This window comes from Caloenas nicobarica, chromosome Z, assembly GCF_036013445.1.
Source record: "Caloenas nicobarica isolate bCalNic1 chromosome Z, bCalNic1.hap1, whole genome shotgun sequence".
NCBI classification, from domain to species: Eukaryota; Metazoa; Chordata; class Aves; order Columbiformes; family Columbidae; genus Caloenas; species Caloenas nicobarica.
The window spans coordinates 75,914,617-75,937,636 of record NC_088284.1 but is presented as its reverse complement, the minus strand read 5'-3'; the positions used below and the strand labels follow the sequence as shown (position 1 = coordinate 75,937,636).

The window sequence follows — 23,020 nt, the reverse complement described above, 5'->3', positions numbered from 1 at the left end:
CAGCTGCCCAGTCTCTGCAGGCAGGCTCCAAGCCTTGTGCAGAGAGGGGCCCCCTGGGCTTGGCTCAGCCCCGTCTCCCAGCCCCTTTCCTTCCTCTGCTTCACAAATGGCTCCCTTCCAGCACCACAGCTGGCAGAGCGGGAAGCTCAGGAGTCCTGGATGCCAGGCGAGTGAGTGTGGGCAGCACCAAGCCAGCTGAGATGGCTCCACAGAGTTCGTGCCCTGGCAAGAAAGTGCTCTTACCTCAGAGACTCCAGCTCCTCTTCAGAAAGCTCTGACTTGTCCTGCAAGATAAAGAACAGGGATGGTGGACCTCTGGAGAAGCTCGTTGGCTGACAAAATGGACCCTTTGGAGAGACACTCCATTGCAGCAAGCATGAGGAACACTGCCCGGGCTTCCCAAAGGAGACTCTACCAGGCAGAGCTGGCAGAAATTCCGGCTGCTTGGATTCTCTTTGGGAGACCCTGACCCGAAGCCTGGGGTCTGTAACAGCCACGTCCAGCAGAGCATCTTTCGGGTCTCCACCTGACCGCCAAAGCACTCCGAGAGCCATGCAGGCAGCAAAGGCACCTTCTGCCAAAGTGCTCCATGCCTCAGCCTGGCAGCCTGCAGAGCTCACTCGGGAAGATCCCTCTCCGAGTTGAACCCCATGCAGGCGCTAAGGAGATTGAAGGACAGACAGCAGTGACCCCAACACATCCCACCCTCTCCCTCAGCGGTGATGGGCATTTCGTACTAGGTGTCCCATCTTCCCAGGCCAGGCAGGAGGGCAGAGCTATGGCCTTGGCAAGTGTTGGCTTTACACAGCAAGAGACACTTACACGCAACGTTCCAAGTCCCCAGACCGGCAAGTCAAAGTAGTAAAAACCAGCAGCTGTGGGTCACATTGAGAAGAGAGGGTTATTTTCCTCAGCAGCTGGTCCCTCTCCTGCACACTGAGTGGGCCGGTTTTGGTCGGGGATACTCACAAAACGCGATGAAAATGCACAGGGCAAAGAGCCCCAGCACCCTCGTGGCAAACATGTCTGGCACCTCTGCAGGCCCAGCACACTGGCCACGTGGAGCGAAAATCCTGGTCTCGTCTCGAGATGCAAACGCCACTTCTCGAGCCGTCCACCAGCTGCTCAAAGCACCAGCTTTGTGCTGCTGCCCACGTCTGCAACGTGGGATTTTACAGAGGGCAGCGATTATGACCTCACCACAGCCGACTGGTGACGTCCATTAAGACCTCAGAGGGGCTGCCCTGGCGGGGGCTGCTGTGCCCTTTTGGAGGGACAGACCCTGTGGGTTCACCCACACCTGCAGCTCCCCGAGACAAGGGCCCCAGAAGCACCCGGAGCACCGGGACCAGCACCTACTTGTCTGCCCGGGCAAGCTGCTGTGCCCTGACGCATCTCCTCCTGTGCCAGGCGATGCCCTGACCTGTGCTCCAGGCAGGAAGGTCGTTTGGTGAGAATTCGCAGAGTTTGACCACTCAGCTAGATCAGGGAATTGCCCTTTTTGCACTCAGGCATTGCCAGGTGCTGATGACAGTGAACTGCGGAGCCACCGGGGTCAGTCCAGAGGCAGAACTGATTTAAGCACTCGCCCCAAACTTGGTGTGCAGGTGTGTCCCGGAGGCAAACGAAAAGTCCATTCAGGCAGGCAAACAGACTTCATTCTAGCCAGAACTCTTTAGCCAATAAACCAACTAGAAAGAGGTTTTCTCCAAATCATTTATCTCTCTGACAACATTCTAAAACAGGTTCGCATACCAGTTGAGGATATAATTATCGTACGACCACATAAGAATAATGAGGATCCACAGCATGCATTCGCTCCCAAAAAAACAGAACAAGAGGCCTCTTTCACTCAAGGGTACCCAGCAGAAAATAATCGCTTGCCTGGTTTGGGATGGGACTCACGTAAGAATAAATCCAGAAGAAAAGTCACCAAAGAGGAGGCGAGGGCACTTAGTGCCAGGAAGGCTGCTTAAACAGTGTCCCAACCTAAGGGAGGGCTCCGTTGACAGACCTCCTGCTCTGAGAAGACCACTCAAAGGGGGTCTTCAGCTGGGGCCCCATTTTATTGCCTGGTGGGATCTGGCTGTGGTCATTACAAGCCCTACAAAACCAGATATGGGTTAACCGATGTGTTCAGATATTCCAAGCCTCAGCCCGTGGCTCGAGGAAAGCGTTGGCTGCCTGGAGATGCCACCCCCACCAAAACCACTATGATGTTGGGAACTTCAGCAAATATTCTGGGGTTGCATTTATTGAAATCACAGATTCAGAGTATCACTTTGGCTGCAAGAGACCCTCATCAGAACCAACCACTGACCTTACTCTGGCACTAAGCCATGTCCATCTACACATCTTTTAAACACCTCCAGGGACAGTGACTCAACTGCTTCCCTGAGCCGCCTGTTCCAGTGCACAAGCAGAGCTGCCACACAACTTCTTTATTACTCTCCCTAAAGGAGCTGTGGTGCCTGCGTGTGGTCGTCATGTCTCGCCCTCTTCCATGCACCTGTACTCGGTACACACAGGTGTACTCTGGGTTTCCCCAGTTGCTCTCCACCTGGAATCTGATGTTCCGAAAGGCACCAGAGGGCTCTGAAGAGTGATGCGGGTTCCCTATGTGACCACGCTACGATTGCTGTGTGGTGGGGCTAAATCCACTCAGTAGCTAGCCTTCTGAAGGGAATTCTATGGGCCAGCTAGTCCTCTGCCATCACACCGCTTTGCATTTCCAATCAAGTGAACAGTAAGTTAATCTCTGAATAGTCACTCATCACTTTTATTCTTCCCTTCCAACACACTGTACTTTTTGCTGTGATTTTTAGCTTGGGCAGCAGCGTGTCCATGTTTTTTGTGTAGTGATGCTGGGTTAGATTTGAGTTGATGGTTTCTGGTGGCAGGCAGCCCAGCAGCGGTGCCTGACCACAGCTTGAAGAGCACTCTTATGGAGCACAGGATGCAACATGTGCCACGGTGGGAGGGAAGGGCTACCAAGAACACCAGTTCCCGCTTTTTGCTTTCCCCTTCCCCCAGCTTAAACCCTCTCACCCGTTCCTAGTGCTTGGCATAGTCACTCATTACTGTTCCCCCAGGCTTAGGGATGCCGGCAACGGTGGAAGAGTTTGTGAGCCTGAGGAAAGCAAATAAAGAGCTGTGGTGCAAGGGATCAGGAAGGCCTCTGTGGAGCACAGCAGGCCCTCTGTACTTGGGAGGACTGTTTGCAAGCTCTGCCTGCACCAAAATCCTTTCCCCAGCTCCTCTCCCCTTCTCCGCCTGCCTCCCAGCCCCACTACTGTGGTTGCTTACAAGATCTCTGGTGCTGACAACACCTGCAACCACATACGCCCTTGTTCTTTCCCCCCAGCATTCTGGCAGGCAGGCAGGCCTCGCATGTTCCTTGTCCCTGCTGCTGGCTCTGTGGCTGTGTGGGCAGTTTTGTGGTGCCCAGTGTGGGCAGCCCAGGGCTGTGGGGGACGCCCTGCGTGTGTGACCAGTTCTCCACCCACCTGGGCTCCCTGCCCTGCTGAGCACTTTCAGTGCCTTGGATTTAGTGTAAATGAGATTTTAGGGATAACTGAAGGAGCCCTTTTGGGACAGTTTCCCCAGTCGTTATGGAGAACTACTACGGGACATGACATTGGTGTTCAAGAAACAACACTTGCTCAGGCCACATTGCTCTTTGCCCCACAGCACTCATGAATGTCCTCCTTGCTGCCCTAATCCCAGACAACATAACAGCTGGGTGGATCTAGGACTTAACAAATCCCACTCAGTCACTGGTTTTTAGGCTGTCCTTATGTACAGATGAACTTGAAGTTACTTTAGAAATGTTCCATTATGCCCCTTGGTAACTGTCAGAGACTGAAAAGAATTACATCTCAAACCTTGTGCCAAACCAGTAGCTCCAGCCTCAGGAGATGGGACATTGTCAGACTGAAACCTCAAATATTGTAGGCTAGTAGCAGGAGGTGGGATACTCAGGATAAGGCGAATTGTGATTTACATACCAACAATGAGCTAAGGAGCAACAAAGGCCTCTGGCCTTTCACCTTATTGGAGCTTTTGAGGGCTCCTGGTTCTCTCTAAGGAATCTTAAGCCTTCCAGCTGTGAATGGGAACTCATAATACTGCTAAGCCACTTCTGTAAAATTATGAAGACCCACGGCGCTTGCTCTGGGGAGAGGTGCACTCGCAGAACACAGGTCCAGCCCCATGATGGTCCAAGCACGGCAAGGATGCTGTGCAAGAGCAGAGGAAAAAGCCCTGTGGTGCTCTGCAAGGGGAACGAGAGGAAACGGTGGGCACAGCCCCAGGAGAAGGGGGAGGAAGCAGCACACGTGGGGACAGCAACGCCACCTGCACTATTAGTAACACCAAGACTTCCTCTGCACGTTTCCGGCCTTTATTGTCTTTTACTGCCTGACAACCAGGCCTAGCAGGCCAGAAGCCCTTGGTGTCCGCCACAAGCCCCAGCTGCTGCCCCAGATCTGGTTTGGGCAGAGCCACGGCCGTTCTAGTGCTGCTGGCGGGGTGGTCTCTTGGTGGCTGGAGAAGAGGCCTGGGGGCTGCCGGCCCTCCTCTTCGGGGGTCGCCGTGGCCCCCAGGAGACCATTCCCTGCGCTGACTGGCGAAAGATGGACGTGGCGCGGCCTCCTCGAACTCCTCCTGGGGCTCTTCCTGCTCCCCAGGGATAGGAAGGGGGCAGAGGGAGGGCTGCCGGGACCCCCACGGAGGGCAGCTGCTGAGGTGCTGGGCTGGACGCCCACGTTGTCTCCTTCAGGGCTGCTGGAGGGGGCCGGACCAGGCAGGGGAGACCATCCTTGGGAGGCAGCGGGGCCAGGGCAGCCATGGGGCTGCGCTCCCGCTCCCCGGCAGCACGGCCGTCCTCCAGGCCCAGCACACCTGGGGCTCCCTGCTGCAGAGTTGCACAGCGCCGTCAATAAACTGATGCACTAATGTCACCAAGCGGTTGTGGAGCATGGCCTCCAGCAGCTGGACCAGGAGATCTTCATCCAGCCCCAAGAAGACCAGGAGGACCTCACCAGGTCCTCCGCTGTGGCTGCCCGTGAAGACCCGTTCCCAGAGAGCTATCCCAGCAATGAAGATACACAAGCTGCCAAACAACTTCTTTATTAATCTTCCTACAGGACCTGTAGCGCTTGCCGGTCGCCATCATGTCCTGCCCTCTTCCCGTGCACCTGTACTCGGTACACACAGGTGTACTCTGGGTTTCCCCAGTTGCTCTCCACCTGGAATCTGATGTACCGAAAGGTCCTGGGAAGCTCCTTCTGGAAAGAAACGGGGGGAGCTAGCATTACACAGGTGGCAAGAGCCACATCACATCGCCAGAGCCCCCTCTGCGCACTCTCCCCCTGCTGAGGACCAAATGGCAGCACTGACCAAGGAGGAGCTAGGGCAACCAGGCTCCTCTTTGCCAGCACCCCGCAGGAGCCCTCTGTGCCTGGAAAGCCAAGGCCTGGCCTCAGAGGCTGCTGAGGGCAGCTGTGGAACCCGGAGGCGCTTGGCTGCCCGGCCTGCCGTGGCAGCTGGGGACAGTCCTGCTGAGGGGGGAACACGTCTGCCGTCCTCCCTCCTGCCATCCCCCTGACGGGGACTGGTTCCCTTCCCGGCCCTGCTCCCACTGCTGCTTTCTCTGCAATGGCCCAAGGAAAAGGAAAGCCCTGGCAAAGGTGGGGCAGCTGCCTCGGCCAGCACAGCAAAGCACCATTTTCTTCCCCTTGCTCTCTTCCCCGCAGACAACAAGGAGCGTGGGAGAGCAGAGCCTGGCTGGGCTGATCCTCTGCCCTCTTTCCCCCAGCGACTTGCAGACAGTGCTGCCTTCTCCCTGGGCATCCTGCCACAGCTCCGGCGGTACCTGCACATGGAACGTCTGAGCGATCTCCTTGTTCACGTCGTAGGTGAACGTCCCCAGGGGAGTTTCTGCCCCTGCCTCATCCACTCCCTCAAAGACAAGAGACAAAGGCAGCAGGTCAGGCCCGAGCGGGCGTCAGGAGAAGGGCACGCCGAGGCCAAAGCCAGGAACCCTTCCCCACCTCCCTGGGCTCTAGCGGTAGTCTACACAGCTTCGGGTGCCTCTGGGTCAGGCTGCTTTGAGCACGTGCTCCAGGATGCTTGGCCACGAAGCAGACAAGCCCCAGAGGCACAGAACCCCACGTGCCCCCAGCAGTGCCCAGGGGATGCCGTGCTCTGCAGCAGCCAGCCCCAGGGAGATGTCTGAGGAAGGCGCCATGGGAAGCACAGCTCTGGAACAGCTTTTCCCTGGGGCCAGGCACACCTGAGAAGCGCAAGGCAACGACTTACAAAGACAGCAAACTCTTTCGGGGCTTCGCTGACTTCCCCATGAGGAGAGACTGCCTCGGAGATGTGCCAGACAGTGAAAGCCGTTGGCCAGATGTCTACAGGCAGCCGGATGACCACGTGTCCCCGAGATCCTCGGAAAGCCCAGCATTTTCCAGGGGCAATACGGTGCTGAAAGCAGAAAGCCATGAGCATCAGTGGCAAGGCAACCAAAGAGACAAGAGCGCTTCCTGTTAGGCCAGAAGCAGAGACCTTGCCTTGCATGTGGGCTTCAGTCCTCCTCCTAAATTAATACAAGCCTATGGATAATAGGGCAATATGGAGGTGATTCTAGAAAACCTCTGAGCTCTACCGCCTTTTGCAAGCTGTCTCTGCTTTCTCAGAATTTGCAGAGACAGGGCAGGTCTCCTAGTGGACCTCACCACATCTCCCTTTGAAAACTAGGCTGCAGTGCAGGGCCCATGGATCGTCTCTGCCTGCTACCATGGCTCAGCACCCCCCACCACTGCCACCCCCTCTGGAAAGGGGCCTTCAGAGAGAGATGAGGTGAGGCAGTGGGGCTGCCAAGGACCACGTTCCTTGGCCAACTGCAGCCAAGGGTGCTAGGAAGGTCACAGAAGCTGGGTTTCGCTCTGTCCCCCTCCTGATGGGAGGGCAGTGCTGCCAGGGATCAGGGGGTCGGGAATGCCTTGCAGACCGCAGGGCTGAGTGACACGGCCGGACTGAGGGGAAGGGCTGTGCCCTTGGTCTGCCAGGAGCTGAGCCACAAGTCAGGCTTTCTCTGTGATACCTGCAAGATTGTCTCTGGACCGTTTGCAGAAAAAAAGTCAAATGGAGAAAGCCACCAGGTCTTGTCGCCTTGTCCAACATAAGTCTTGGATGTCCTCTGCTTGTCGATGGTGCCACCTGACGTGAAGACGGCCAGAGGTTAGGAGCTGAAGCAGCGCATTCAGCTCTATTTGTCAGGCTTGAAAGCAGAGCTGGGCAGACTTTGGGGGGTGCCACACCCAAACTAAGGGCAGCGAGATTTCCTGTCTGCGTACCTATGGATCCCATTGCCCAGTCAGGCATCTGGTGGTAGTTTTCCAGCACCTTTTCCATTGCCCTCTGGGTCAAGTCCAAAATTTCCTGGGAAAAATGTGGGGAATGGAGTTATGGCAGTGAACACAAAGACTCTCACCGGCTGCTCTGCATGAACACTGAGGCCTAGCACCGAGCCAAAGAGTGCCTCTGCATCAGAAACCCCAAGGCAAGACCTGTGGGAAAAGCTGCCGACTTGGAGAGTGCCAAGAGGAAGCAGCAGGAGGGAGCCCAAAAAGGTAGCAGGGTCCCAGATCTACCCCTGGCACCTTTACCTCTCTCTTCTCCTCTTGGACACCATGCTCTTCCAGGACCAATCTCACTGCCTGCAGGATGTTCCTCTTGGCAGCAGACACCTGAGCCTGTGTCTCCTTGAGTTGCCGCATCTGCTCCAGCCAAGCCTGTGACTGCCTGGAGACACAGGGAAAGCAGGTCTTGTCCAGCAGCTGCCCAGTCTCTGCAGGCAGGCTCCAAGCCTTGTGCAGAGAGGGGGCCCCTGGGCTTGGCTCAGCCCCGTCTCCCAGCCCCTTTCCTTCCTCTGCTTCACAAATGGCTCCCTTCCAGCACCACAGCTGGCAGAGCGGGAAGCTCAGGAGTCCTGGATGCCAGGCGAGTGAGTGTGGGCAGCACCAAGCCAGCTGAGATGGCTCCACAGAGTTCGTGCCCTGGCAAGAAAGTGCTCTTACCTCAGAGACTCCAGCTCCTCTTCAGAAAGCTCTGACTTGTCCTGCAAGATAAAGAACAGGGATGGTGGACCTCTGAAGAAGCTCGTTGGCTGACAAAATGGACCCTTTGGAGAGACACTCCATTGCAGCAAGCATGAGGAACACTGCCCGGGCTTCCCAAAGGAGACTCTACCAGGCAGAGCTGGCAGAAATTCCGGCTGCTTGGATTCTCTTTGGGAGACCCTGACCCGAAGCCTGGGGTCTGTAACAGCCACGTCCAGCAGAGCATCTTTCGGGTCTCCACCTGACCGCCAAAGCACTCCGAGAGCCATGCAGGCAGCAAAGGCACCTTCTGCCAAAGTGCTCCATGCCTCAGCCTGGCAGCCTGCAGAGCTCACTCGGGAAGATCCCTCTCCGAGTTGAACCCCATGCAGGCGCTAAGGAGATTGAAGGACAGACAGCAGTGACCCCAACACATCCCACCCTCTCCCTCAGCGGTGATGGGCATTTCGTACTAGGTGTCCCATCTTCCCAGGCCAGGCAGGAGGGCAGAGCTATGGCCTTGGCAAGTGTTGGCTTTACACAGCAAGAGACACTTACACGCAACGTTCCAAGTCCCCAGACCGGCAAGTCAAAGTAGTAAAAACCAGCAGCTGTGGGTCACATTGAGAAGAGAGAGTTATTTTCCTCAGCAGCTGGTCCCTCTCCCGCACACTGAGTGGGCCGGTTTTGGTCGGGGATACTCACAAAACGCGATGAAAATGCACAGGGCAAAGAGCCCCAGCACCCTCGTGGCAAACATGTCTGGCACCTCTGCAGGCCCAGCACACTGGCCACGTGGAGCGAAAATCCTGGTCTCGTCTCGAGATGCAAACGCCACTTCTCGAGCCGTCCACCAGCTGCTCAAAGCACCAGCTTTGTGCTGCTGCCCACGTCTGCAACGTGGGATTTTACAGAGGGCAGCGATTATGACCTCACCACAGCCGACTGGTGACGTCCATTAAGACCTCAGAGGGGCTGCCCTGGCGGGGGCTGCTGTGCCCTTTTGGAGGGACAGACCCTGTGGGTTCACCCACACCTGCAGCTCCCCGAGACAAGGGCCCCAGAAGCACCCGGAGCACCGGGACCAGCACCTACTTGTCTGCCCGGGCAAGCTGCTGTGCCCTGACGCATCTCCTCCTGTGCCAGGCGATGCCCTGACCTGTGCTCCAGGCAGGAAGGTCGTTTGGTGAGAATTTGCAGAGTTTGACCCCTCAGCTAGATCAGGGAATTGCCCTTTTTGCACTCAGGCATTGCCAGGTGCTGATGACAGTGAACTGCGGAGCCACCGGGGTCAGTCCAGAGGCAGAACTGGTTTAAGCACTCCCCCCAAACTTGGTGTGCAGGTGTGTCCCGGAGGCAAACGAAAAGTCCATTCAGGCAGGCAAACAGACTTCATTCTAGCCAGAACTCTTTAGCCAATAAACCAACTAGAAAGAGGTTTTCTCCAAATCATTTATCTCTCTGACAACATTCTAAAACAGGTTCGCATACCAGTTGAGGATATAATTATCGTACGACCACATAAGAATAATGAGGATCCACAGCATGCATTCGCTCCCAAAAAAACAGAACAAGAGGCCTCTTTCACTCAAGGGTACCCAGCAGAAAATAATCGCTTGCCTGGTTTGGGATGGGACTCACGTAAGAATAAATCCAGAAGAAAAGTCACCAAAGAGGAGGCGAGGGCACTTAGTGCCAGGAAGGCTGCTTAAACAGTGTCCCAACCTAAGGGAGGGCTCCGTTGACAGACCTCCTGCTCTGAGAAGACCACTCAAAGGGGGTCTTCAGCTGGGGCCCCATTTTATTGCCTGGTGGGATCTGGCTGTGGTCATTACAAGCCCTACAAAACCAGATATGGGTTAACCGATGTGTTCAGATATTCCAAGCCTCAGCCCGTGGCTCGAGGAAAGCGTTGGCTGCCTGGAGATGCCACCCCCACCAAAACCACTATGATGTTGGGAACTTCAGCAAATATTCTGGGGTTGCATTTATTGAAATCACAGATTCAGAGTATCACTTTGGCTGCAAGAGACCCTCATCAGAACCAACCACTGACCTTACTCTGGCACTAAGCCACGTCCATCTACACATCTTTTAAACACCTCCAGGGACAGTGACTCAACTGCTTCCCTGAGCCGCCTGTTCCAGTGCACAAGCAGAGCTGCCACACAACTTCTTTATTACTCTCCCTAAAGGAGCTGTGGTGCCTGCGTGTGGTCGTCATGTCTCGCCCTCTTCCATGCACCTGTACTCGGTACACATAGGTGTACTCTGGGTTTCCCCAGTTGCTCTCCACCTGGAATCTGATGTTCCGAAAGGCACCAGAGGGCTCTGAAGAGTGATGCGGGTTCCCTATGTGACCACGCTATGATTGCTGTGTGGTGGGGCTAAATCCACTCAGTAGCTAGCCTTCTGAAGGGAATTCTATGGGCCAGCTAGTCCTCTGCCATCACACCGCTTTGCATTTCCAATCAAGTGAACAGTAAGTTAATCTCTGAATAGTCACTCATCACTTTTATTCTTCCCTTCCAACACACTGTACTTTTTGCTGTGATTTTTAGCTTGGGCAGCAGCGTGTCCATGTTTTTTTGTGTAGTGATGCTGGGTTAGATTTGAGTTGATGGTTTCTGGTGGCAGGCAGCCCAGCAGCGGTGCCTGACCACAGCTTGAAGAGCACTCTTATGGAGCACAGGATGCAACATGTGCCACGGTGGGAGGGAAGGGCTACCAAGAACACCAGTCCCCGCTTTTTGCTTTCCCCTTCCCCCAGCTTAAACCCTCTCACCCGTTCCTAGTGCTTGGCATAGTCACTCATTACTGTTCCCGCAGGCTTCGGGATGCTGGCAACGGTGGAAGAGTTTGTGAGCCTGAGGAAAGCAAATAAAGAGCTGTGGTGCAAGGGATCAGGAAGGCCTCTGTGGAGCACAGCAGGCCCTCTGTACTTGGGAGGACTGTTTGCAAGCTCTGCCTGCACCAAAATCCTTTCCCCAGCTCCTCTCCCCTTCTCCGCCTGCCTCCCAGCCCCACTACTGTGGTTGCTTACAAGATCTCTGGTGCTGACAACACCTGCAACCACATACGCCCTTGTTCTTTCCCCCCAGCATTCTGGCAGGCAGGCAGGCCTCGCATGTTCCTTGTCCCTGCTGCTGGCTCTGTGGCTGTGTGGGCAGTTTTGTGGTGCCCAGTGTGGGCAGCCCAGGGCTGTGGGGGACGCCCTGCGTGTGTGACCAGTTCTCCACCCACCTGGGCTCCCTGCCCTGCTGAGCACTTTCAGTGCCTTGGATTTAGTGTAAATGAGATTTTAGGGATAACTGAAGGAGCCCCTTTGGGACAGTTTCCCCAGTCGTTATGGAGAACTACTACGGGACATGACATTGGTGTTCAAGAAACAACACTTGCTCAGGCCACATTGCTCTTTGCCCCACAGCACTCATGAATGTCCTCCTTGCTGCCCTAATCCCAGACAACATAACAGCTGGGTGGATCTAGGACTTAACAAATCCCACTCAGTCACTGGTTTTTAGGCTGTCCTTATGTACAGATGAACTTGAAGTTACTTAAGAAATGTTCCATTATGCCCCTTGGTAACTGTCAGAGACTGAAAAGAATTACATCTCAAACCTTGTGCCAAACCAGTAGCTCCAGCCTCAGGAGATGGGACATTGTCAGACTGAAACCTCAAATATTGTAGGCTAGTAGCAGGAGGTGGGATACTCAGGATAAGGCGAATTGTGATTTACATACCAACAATGAGCTAAGGAGCAACAAAGGCCTCTGGCCTTTCACCTTATTGGAGCTTTTGAGGGCTCCTGGTTCTCTCTAAGGAATCTTAAGCCTTCCAGCTGTGAATGGGAACTCATAATACTGCTAAGCCACTTCTGTAAAATTATGAAGACCCACGGCGCTTGCTCTGGGGAGAGGTGCACTCGCAGAACACAGGTCCAGCCCCATGATGGTCCAAGCACGGCAAGGATGCTGTGCAAGAGCAGAGGAAAAAGCCCTGTGGTGCTCTGCAAGGGGAACGAGAGGAAACGGTGGGCACAGCCCCAGGAGAAGGGGGAGGAAGCAGCACACGTGGGGACAGCAACGCCACCTGCACTATTAGTAACACCAAGACTTCCTCTGCACGTTTCCGGCCTTTATTGTCTTTTACTGCCTGACAACCAGGCCTAGCAGGCCAGGAGCCCTTGGTGTCCGCCACAAGCCCCAGCTGCTGGCCCAGATCTGGTTTGGGCAGAGCCTGGGCCGTTCTAGTGCTGCCGGCGGGGTGGTCTCTTGGTGGCTGGAGAAGAGGCCTGGGGGCTGCCCTGCCGGCCCTCCTCTTCGGGGGTCGCCGTGGCCCCCAGGAGACCATTCCCTGCGCTGACTGGCAAAAGATGGACGTGGCGCGGCCTCCTCGAACTCCTCCTGGGGCTCTTCCTGCTCCCCAGGGATAGGAAGGGGGCAGAGGGAGGGCTGCCGGGACCCCCACGGAGGGCAGCTGCTGAGGTGCCGGGCCGGTCGCCCACGTTGTCTCCTTCAGGGCTGCTGGAGGGGGCCGGACCAGGCAGGGGAGACCATCCTTGGGAGGCAGCGGGGCCAGGGCAGCCACGGGGCTGCGCTCCCGCTCCCCGGCAGCACGGCTGTCCTCCAGGCCCAGCACACGGCGGGGCTCCCTGCTGCAGAGTTGCACAGCGCCGTCAATAAACTGATGCACTAATGTCACCAAGCGGTTGTGGAGCGTGGCCCCCAGCAGCTGGACCAGGAGATCTTCATCCAGCCCCAAGAAGACCAGGAGGACCTCACCAGGTCCTCCGCTGTGGCTGCCCGTGAAGACCCGTTCCCAGAGAGCTATCCCAGCAATGAAGATACACAAGCTGCCAAACAACTTCTTTATTAATCTTCCTACAGGACCTGTAGCGCTTGCCGGTCGCCATCATGTCCCGCCCTCTTCCCGTGCACCTGTACTCGGTACACACAGGTGTACTCTGGGTTTCCCCAGTTGCTCTCCACCTGGAATCTGATGTACCGAAAGGTCCTGGGAAGCTCCTTCTGGAAAGAAACGGGGGGAGCTAGCATTACACAGGTGGCAAGAGCCACATCACATCGCCAGAGCCCCCTCTGCGCACTCTCCCCCTGCTGAGGACCAAATGGCAGCACTGACCAAGGAGGAGCAAGGGCAACCAGGCTCCTCTTTGCCAGCGCCCCGCAGGAGCCCTCTGTGCCTGGAAAGCCAAGGCCTGGCCTCAGAGGCTGCTGAGGGCAGCTGTGGAACCCGGAGGCGCTTGGCTGCCCGGCCTGCCGTGGCAGGTGGGGACAGTCCTGCTGAGGGGGGAACACGTCTGCCGTCCTCCCTCCCGCCATCCCCCTGACGGGGACTGGTTCCCTTCCCGGCCCTGCTCCCACTGCTGCTTTCTCTGCAATGGCCCAAGGAAAAGGAAAGCCCTGGCAAAGGTGGGGCAGCTGCCTCGGCCAGCACAGCAAAGCACCATTTTCTTCCTCTTGCCCCCTTCCCCGCAGACAACAGGGAGCGTGGCAGAGCAGAGCCTGGCTGGGCTGATCCTCTGCCCTCTTTCCCCCAGCGACTTGCAGACAGTGCTGCCTTCTCCCTGGGCATCCTGCCACAGCTCCGGCGGTACCTGCACATGGAACGTCTGAGCGATCTCCTTGTTCACGTCGTAGGTGAACGTCCCCAGGGGAGTTTCTGCCCCTGCCTCATCCACTCCCTCAAAGACAAGAGGCAAAGGCAGCAGGTCAGGCCCGAGCGGGCGTCAGGAGAAGGGCACGCCGAGGCCAAAGCCAGGAACCCTTCCCCACCTCCCTGGGCTCTAGCGGTAGTCTACACAGCTTCGGGTGCCTCTGGGTCAGGCTGCTTTGAGCGCGTGCTCCAGGATGCTTGGCCACGAAGCAGACAAGCCCCAGAGGCACAGAACCCCACGTGCCCCCAGCAGTGCCCAGGGGATGCCGTGCTCTGCAGCAGCCAGCCCCAGGGAGATGTCTGAGGAAGGCGCCATGGGAAGCACAGCTCTGGAACAGCTTTTCCCTGGGGCCAGGCACACCTGAGAAGCGCAAGGCAACGACTTACAAAGACAGCAAACTCTTTCGGGGCTTCGCTGACTTCCCCATGAGGAGAGACTGCCTCGGAGATGTGCCAGACAGTGAAAGCCGTTGGCCAGATGTCTACAGGCAGCCGGATGACCACGTGTCCCCGAGATCCTCGGAAAGCCCAGCATTTTCCAGGGGCAATACGGTGCTGAAAGCAGAAAGCCATGAGCATCAGTGGCAAGGCAACCAAAGAGACAAGAGAGCTTCCTGTTAGGCCAGAAGCAGAGACCTTGCCTTGCATGTGGGCTTCAGTCCTCCTCCTAAATTAATACAAGCCTATGGATAACAGGGCAATATGGAGGTGATTCTAGAAAACCTCTGAGCTCTACCACCTTTTGCAAGCTGTCTCTGCTTTCTCAGAATTTGCAGAGACAGGGCAGGTCTCCTAGTGGACCTCACCACATCTCCCTTTGAAAACTAGGCTGCAGTGCAGGGCCCATGGATCGTCTCTGCCTGCTACCATGGCTCAGCACCCCCCACCACTGCCACCCCCTCTGGAAACGGGCCTTCAGAGAGAGATGAGGTGAGGCAGTGGGGCTGCCAAGGACCACGTTCCTTGGCCAACTGCAGCCAAGGGTGCTAGGAAGGTCACAGAAGCTGGGTTTCGCTCTGTCCCCCTCCTGATGGGAGGGCAGTGCTGCCAGGGATCAGGGGGTCGGGAATGCCATGCAGACCGCAGGGCTGAGTGACACGGCCGGACTGAGGGGAAGGGCTGTGCCCTTGGTCCGCCAGGAGCTGAGCCACAAGTCAGGCTTTCTCTGTGATACCTGCAAGATTGTCTCTGGACCGTTTGCAGAAAAAAAGTCAAATGGAGAAAGCCACCAGGTCTTGTCGCCCTGTCCAACATAAGTCTTGGATGTCCTCTGCTTGTCGATGGTGCCACCTGACGTGAAGATGGCCAGAGGTTAGGAGCTGAATCAGCGCATTCAGCTCTATTTGTCAGGCTTGAAAGCAGAGCTGGGCAGACTTTGGGGGGTGCCACACCCAAACCAAGGGCAGCGAGATTTCCTGTCTGCATACCTATGGATCCCATTGCCCAGTCAGGCATCTGGTGGTAGTTTTCCAGCACCTTTTCCATTGCCCTCTGGGTCAAGTCCAAAATTTCCTGGGAAAAATGTGGGGAATGGAGTTATGGCAGTGAACACAAAGACTCTCACCGGCTGCTCTGCATGAACACTGAGGCCTAGCACCGAGCCAAAGAGTGCCTCTGCATCAGAAACCCCAAGGCAAGACCTGTGGGAAAAGCTGCTGACTTGGAGAGTGCCAAGAGGAAGCAGCAGGAGGGAGCCCAAAAAGGTAGCAGGGTCCCAGATCTACCCCTGGCACCTTTACCTCTCTCTTCTCCTCTTGGACACCATGCTCTTCCAGGACCAATCTCACTGCCTGCAGGATGTTCCCCTTGGCAGCAGACACCTGAGCCTGTGTCTCCTTGAGTTGCCGCATCTGCTCCAGCCAAGCCTGTGACTTCCTGGAGACACAGTGAAAGCAGGTCTTGTCCAGCAGCTGCCCAGTCTCTGCAGGCAGGCTCCAAACCCTGTGCAGAGAGGGGCCCCCTGGGCTTGGCTCAGCCCCGTCTCCCAGCCCCTTTCCTTCCTCTGCTTCACAAATGGCTCCCTTCCAGCACCACAGCTGGCAGAGCGGGAAGCTCAGGAGTCCTGGATGCCAGGCGAGTGAGTGTGGGCAGCACCAAGCCAGCTGAGATGGCTCCACAGAGTTTGTGCCCTGGCAAGAAAGTGCTCTTACCTCAGAGACTCCAGCTCCTCTTCAGAAAGCTCTGACTTGTCCTGCAAGATAAAGAACAGGGATGGTGGACCTCTGAAGAAGCTCGTTGGCTGACAAAATGGACCCTTTGGAGAGACACTCCATTGCAGCAAGCATGAGGAACACTGCCCGGGCTTCCCAAAGGAGACTTTACCCGGCAGAGCTGGCAGAAATTCCGGCTGCTTGGATTCTCTTTGGGAGACCCTGACCCGAAGCCTGGGGTCTGTAACAGCCACGTCCAGCAGAGCATCTTTCGGGTCTCCACCTGACCGCCAAAGCACTCCGAGAGCCATGCAGGCAGCAAAGGCACCTGCTGCCAAAGTGCTCCGTGCTTCAGCCTGGCAGCCTGCAGAGCTCACTCGGGAAGATCCCTCTCCGAGTTGAACCCCATGCAGGCGCTAAGGAGATTGAAGGACAGACAGCAGTGCCCCCAACACATCCCACCCTCTCCCTCAGCGGTGATGGGCATTTCGTACTAGGTGTCCCATCTTCCCAGGCCAGGCAGGAGGGCAGAGCTATGGCCTTGGCAAGTGTTGGCTTTACACAGCAAGAGACACTTACACGCAACGTTCCAAGTCCCCAGACCGGCAAGTCAAAGTAGTAAAAACCAGCAGCTGTGGGTCACATTGAGAAGAGAGAGTTATTTTCCTCAGCAGCTGGTCCCTCTCCCGCACACTGAGTGGGCCGGTTTTGGTCGGGGATACTCACAAAATGCGATGAAAATGCACAGGGCAAAGAGCCCCAGCACCCTCGTGGCAAACATGTCTGGCACCTCTGCAGGCCCAGCACACTGGCCACGTGGAGCGAAAATCCTGGTCTCGTCTCAAGATGCAAACGCCACTTCTCGAGCCGTCCACCAGCTGCTCAAAGCACCAGCTTTGTGCTGCTGCCCACGTCTGCAACGTGGGATTTTACAGAGGGCAGCGATTATGACCTCACCACAGCCGACTGGTGACGTCCATTAAGACCTCAGAGGGGCTGCCCTGGCGGGGGCTGCTGTGCCCTTTTGGAGGGACAGACCCTGTGGGTTCACCCACACCTGCAGCTCCCCGAGACAAGGGCCCCAGAAGCACCCGGAGCACCAGGACCAGCACCTATTTGTCTGCCCGGGCAAGCTGCTGTGCCCTGACGCATCTCCTCCTGTGCCAGGCGATGCACTGACCTGTGCTCCGGGCAGGAAGGTCGTTTGGTGAGAATTCGCAGAGTTTGACCGCTCAGCTAGATCAGGGAATTGCCCTTTTTGCACTCAGGCATTGCCAGGTGCTGACGACAGTGAACTGCGGAGCCACCGGGGTCAGTCCAGAGGCAGAACTGGTTTAAGCACTCCCCCCAAACTTGGTGTGCAGGTGTGTCCCGGAGGCAAACGAAAAGTCCATTCAGGCAGGCAAACAGACTTCATTCTAGCCAGAACTCTTTAGCCAATAAACCAACTAGAAAGAGGTTTTCTCCAAATCATTTGTCTCTCTGACAACATTCTAAAACAGGTTCGCATACCAGTTGAGGATATAATTATCGTACGACCACATAAGAATAATGAGGATCCACAGCTTGGATTCGCTCCCAAAAAGCAGAACATTAGGCTTCTCTCACTCAAGGGTACCCAGCAGAAAATAACTGCTTGCCTTTTTTTGGATGGGGCTCACATACGAATAAATCCAGAAGAAAAGTCACCAAAGAGGAGGCAAGGGCACTCTGTGCCAGGAAGGCTCCTCTGACAGTGTCCCAATCTAAGGGAGGGCTCTGCTCACAGACCTCCTGCTCTGAGAAGACCACTCAAAAGGGGTCTTCAGCTGTGGCCCCATTTTATTGCCTGGTGGGATCTGGCTGTGGTCATTACAAGCCCTACAAAAACAGATATAGGTTAACCGATGTGCTCAGATATTCCAAGCCTTAGGCCACAGCTCAAGTAAAGTGTTGGCTGCCTGGAGACACCACCCCCACCAAAACCACTATGATATTGGGAACTCCTGCAAATCTTCTGGGGTTGCATTTGTTAATGGGAAAGCCTGGATGGATTCAGCAGGAAGGCAATGGAAGTTCAAGTCTCCAGCTGTCCTGGTTTCAGAAGTCCTCTGATTATATGTTATACATAAGATCATGATATTCTTTGTAATTCCATCTGAATTTATTCAAAGAAAATAAAAGAAATAACACAACCAAATGCCTGTCTCTAATACTATTCTGCATACACTGATTAAGTTATCATCATTCCCTAGCAAAGTTGTATTTAAAGAGTGTCCTGTGAATTAAAATTTATTCAGAGAAACAGAGGAGAAATTGCCAGGATTTGTTTTGCAATTGGTAACGACACCTAATTCCTGGGACTGATCCCACATTTTCTAAACAAAAAGACAGAATGCCCTTTGTATTTTAGGAGAATGGAAACATTTTTAAAAACCTTTCTAAGCTTTCTTAAAAACAAAAAAGAAGTATTTAAATCATGAACTTACGTATTATACTGTCCTTTTTTTTAATGGTAAAAGTTGAAACATGTTGACAACTGCTGTAATTTTTTTTTAAATTGGTCTAGCCCAACAAGAAGGAAGCAGAATATAGGAAACACTTTTACAGCTTTGCTAAGAGAAATATCTCTGACCGAATGCCTAATGCCAACATTTTGAAATGAAGATTGCAGGCCTGGACTGGTTGTAGAGAAAAATCTTAAAATTCCTAATGGATGAACAATATACTTTGCTGCATGTGGTGAAGGAGCAAAATCTGTCTACTTTTATTCAAACAAAGATCAGCAGGTAAACTATGGTGCAAACAAGCCTTTGAAGGCAGAATTTTCAGGTCACTGATGAACTTTGACCTTGAAGAGAACTCCGGTAAGAACCTGCCTCCAGGAATAAAGGCAGATGCAGTCAGAATAGAAGCAAAGATTTCCAGAAGTCTAGACAGACCACTGCACGGGAAACAGTGACTTTTCAGTGTCATATTCCAAATACACAGATGAAAGAAAATAAATACATCTGGGTCGTTTAAGTTCCAAGATGTTTCCAAAAAAGCAGACTAGGACTTTTTTACTAAAAGTCTTCTTCTTGCAGACTTTTGGTCTCACCACCACTGTTTTATTATTGACTCACCATTATGATGTCATAACCATGAGAAGCTGAAGAATTTTAAAGTTTTCAAGGACAGCCCGGTGGCCTTGAGGAAGGACAGATGACAGATATTGCTCTTGGGCCATCTGGAGAGCTGCATTCTGTCAAGAAAAATAAGAATTGGCAAATTTCTGCCTTCCATTCAGCTCTGTAGCTTCTGCGTTTGGGTAAAAATGCTTCCACTAGTGTTTAGAGTTTATCTTCACCTCTGCCAAATGGTAATCAGAGTAAAACCAAATTGTTCTTGCTACTTCTGGTGGATGGAAGATAGGAAGGGTTGTGCTGTAAAGAGAGCAAAAATTAAAGTGGTACTGCTCATATTTGAATTGGGTTTCAGTGGAATACCATGTTTTGTAGACTAAAGAACCATTTCTGTCCTTGATGTTGTTTTGCTGTATTTTCCTTAGGGCAGGGACTACCCAGATGCTGTGATCCAGCAAATCCTGCAGAGTAACTGTCTGTGATGCTTTAAGCCCTGACATTCTACATTTAACTGTTCTCAGAAAATGAAACTCTGGGTTTTGTTTCTTCGCTTGAAAATAGAAGCAGATGAGCTACAAAAATGTAAAAGATTCTTCTACAATTGACCACATACCATATAGTGAATGTAGGGGTGTGCGTGTAGATCATTAAAAGATGCAGGTATAGATAAATCAGGAACCTATGACCTATAAGATCCATAAGTTCACGAATGGAGATGTAAATAATATTACCTTGTCTTGAACTAAACACAGATATATATTAAAATAGTGTAACCACAAGTATATGCAAGTATTTTATAGCCAGACACAACGTATAAGTACTTTAAACAAAGATGAGAAATGTGAATACAAATGGGGCAAATGATGTAGTTGCTCTTGGAAAGTATCCACGTAGCAAAGCTTCCGAAAGAACAAGATCAACATGGGGAGAGCAAATAGTCAAGGCCAGCTGGTCAACACAGAGGGAAGATTGACCACAAAATGCAATACCAGATAAATAACATGGGCAGCTGATGGGATCTTCTCTGGCACTCAGGGGACCAGTGGTATTGAAAACCCAACCTGAGCAAGGAGGGATGGAGTGGAAAGAAGCTTCCTGCTCCTGAGTGTACTTCTCCTGTCAAGTTTCTCCCAAGCCTAACCACCTTAGCCTTGGCAACTTTGACCGCAGCAAGGTAATGGTTTCATCAAACCACCATAACCATCAATGCCAACTGTATGGCATCTGCTCCCTGGTGTTGCATAGCCACAGCTAATTTGGGCTAAGTCTTGGAAACTTAAGAGTTTAGCACACAACTGTGCAGACACATACCTTTAGTATGAATGTATTTGCAATGAATTAATTCAATAAAATTTATTTTAAAATTGTAGACTGAACTGACTTGTGAGTGTCTAAACACTCTCATCACAGTGATCTCTAACTCCCTCCTACACATACAAATATAAACACACATATATTCCTTTCCGACGTCATTCCCTGCGCACACAGACACATACAGAGCTGCAGGACAGCATTGCATTTAAAGACCTACAGCAAATCCATTCCCTTGTCTTTTCAGCTGTTAAACACAAGGTGATATCTCGAATGTAAACACTTACTCTGCATGTTATTTGGACTCCCAGGTGGACAGAATGTCCTCTTCAGGCACAGATGTAAACACGCAAGACACTTCCACGCTGACTGAGAGCAACAGAAGGGAAATTACTGCTCTCCACATGTGACGGAAGAGTAACCGAAGCTGCCATCTTTCTGTTGCTCAGCTCCTGGCTCTCAGTGGTATTGAGCCATGCTTTACTAATTAAACTACCTAAGGTCATCTGTTTATTGTCATCTATAAACAGATAATGATGTTTGTGATGGTGTGAGCTTCAGTTCCGTGGCTGGCTGCTTGGCTTCCAGAAAGATTCGAGTGCTATAGAGAAAGCTCACGTCTTCCTGAGGGACTCAGTGTAGGAACATTTCACATGGTGTGATTCAGTGCATAACTATATAAAGATCTGAACAGAAAAAAAAAAAAAATCCCCAGCTTGTTTTGCTATAAGCTTGGACAATAAACTAAAAGTAGGAGTAAGCTGACATTTCATGCTGAGGATGACAAATATTTAACTCCATCCTCAACAGATTACCATTTTCTCCATTTTTTTTTAGATCTTCCCCAGTCTGAAGGTTTTCAGTTTTCTTGGGGTCAGATGTTAAATCTGGATCACTAACTGTTTCTTATTCATGTGCATATTTAACCTATCATTATTTCTACAATTTTATCAATGATGAAATAAGCAAACTTCCACAGCCTACAAGGGGTTTGTGTCCCTGTGTGCATCTCATAATCCTTACATCCCTCTACTGTGTGTTTGTTTTTGTTTGTATGTATTTTCTTTTTCTGAAAAACAGAAAGTTCTTCTGTGCTAGTTGCAAGTTCAGTAATTTATACCTGTCTTTCTAGCCTCAGCTGTCCTTTTCTTAGTTTATTTAGATTACTTCAACAAACTTAAAATTTACTGAGGTCAAACAACAGCCCTCACAAAGCTGAGAACTCTTAAAATGCAGGCTCAAGTGTCATTAATTTCATGTCTTCATTGGCTTTGACAGTAGGTGAAGATTCGTCCATATGGCTCCAAAGGGGAAAGCCTGCGCGTTGCTCTAAGTTTGAAGATATTAAAATAGCCCGCTGACTTAATTACCTTTCAACTCAGAGGATATTACTCACTTGGATGTTCTTCCTAGGTGATTTTGATTCATTTGAACCCTTTAGAACATAATGCAGTTGTTATAACTGCATTTGACCAACTGGAAATTGTTATTAAAAAAAAGACTTTTTCACTACCAAATTTGTGATGTTCAGTGTCAGTGAAGCTGTTTGCATCCTCTCCAAACTACAGTTGTTCATTGCAACACTGAATGAGTAACCTGTAAAAGAAGGATTCCCCATGCAAATATCTCATGTCTTTAAGTGGAAATCCACTGAAAATTCAAAGTTTAGTCATTAAGTTCTGTCAGAGGCACACACAATTGTGGAGGTAGAGGGCATCCAAACATTTGGTTAAATAACAGCGATTTTTTTTAAGCTTCTTAATGTCTTATCTCCAGAATGGATGTAAAAAGCCACAGCTAAACATAAGAGGTTACTGAGAGTGTAATTTATACAGCCAGAAAAAAAGGAAAAATTTTAGCATGTACAAAGTGAAAGAACAACTTTTCACTGTGGTCATCCACACTGCGCAAAAACAGATGATCATGACACAAAGTGTCATGGTGCTCTGATAACTGAGTGCCAGCAGAACTCCGTGGAGAGGAAGAACGAGCTGATGGAAGCGGCTTCCCTATCTTGTCACCATTGTGTGTTTGTCTCCAGTGAGACCAAGCCATCTGCTCTTTAGGAACAGGAAAGGACAGAGAACTCAGTGTTGTCTATAATGTGGATGCATTTACACATCATTGGGATTTAGCCAGAGAAAAATGGTGGAACTGTCTGCTGCTGTTGTCCTGTGACACCAGGTCAATATTCTGGGTGCTCCAAAAGAGACAATAAATGTGAGCACTTAATTATGGTCTCTCTTGATTGCTACAGGAGGAATTTACAAACCCTGAAAGAATTGGAGAAACAGTAAAAGGACACGAAGTTTTTGTCTTTAAAAGTGCTGGAGAAACAAGAATTATCACCTGCCACAACCATTAATATTTGAAGCTTGGTCATGTTATTGTCCATGTGTGGATTTGGAATGGGGAATAGGAAGGGGGACAGAGGAGAACCCAGAACTCCCATTAATATCAGTCAGTGCTGTAAATGTTCCCCATTGTGCTGCAGTCAGGACCTACCAGCCATATATTCTGTTATCCTTAAGGGGCTGAACCTGCTTCAGGCTGGAGTATCTCATGGCAATGAAACCATCCACTGCATGTTTACTTCATGAAAGACTGATACAAATTTATGTTGAAGAACGGCTTGGTGTAAAACTTATACTACATACTCTGGGACTTTTTCCA

General features: G+C 52.3%; 1 protein-coding gene across 1 annotated transcript; it reads right to left on the bottom strand.

The window, feature by feature from the left end:
• Positions 1 to 239: 239 nt before the first annotated feature.
• On the bottom strand, positions 240 to 7,703 carry LOC136002116 (SUN domain-containing protein 3-like; the record flags this gene model as incomplete). The annotated part of the gene is made up of 9 exons (XM_065656949.1): positions 240 to 284; positions 4,730 to 4,915; positions 4,963 to 5,059; positions 5,146 to 5,288; positions 5,876 to 5,962; positions 6,322 to 6,489; positions 7,109 to 7,224; positions 7,362 to 7,446; positions 7,674 to 7,703. Coding segments are annotated over 9 exons (957 nt in total), but the record flags the coding sequence as incomplete, so codon positions are not given.
• Between the last annotated feature and the right edge of the window lie 15,317 nt (positions 7,704 to 23,020).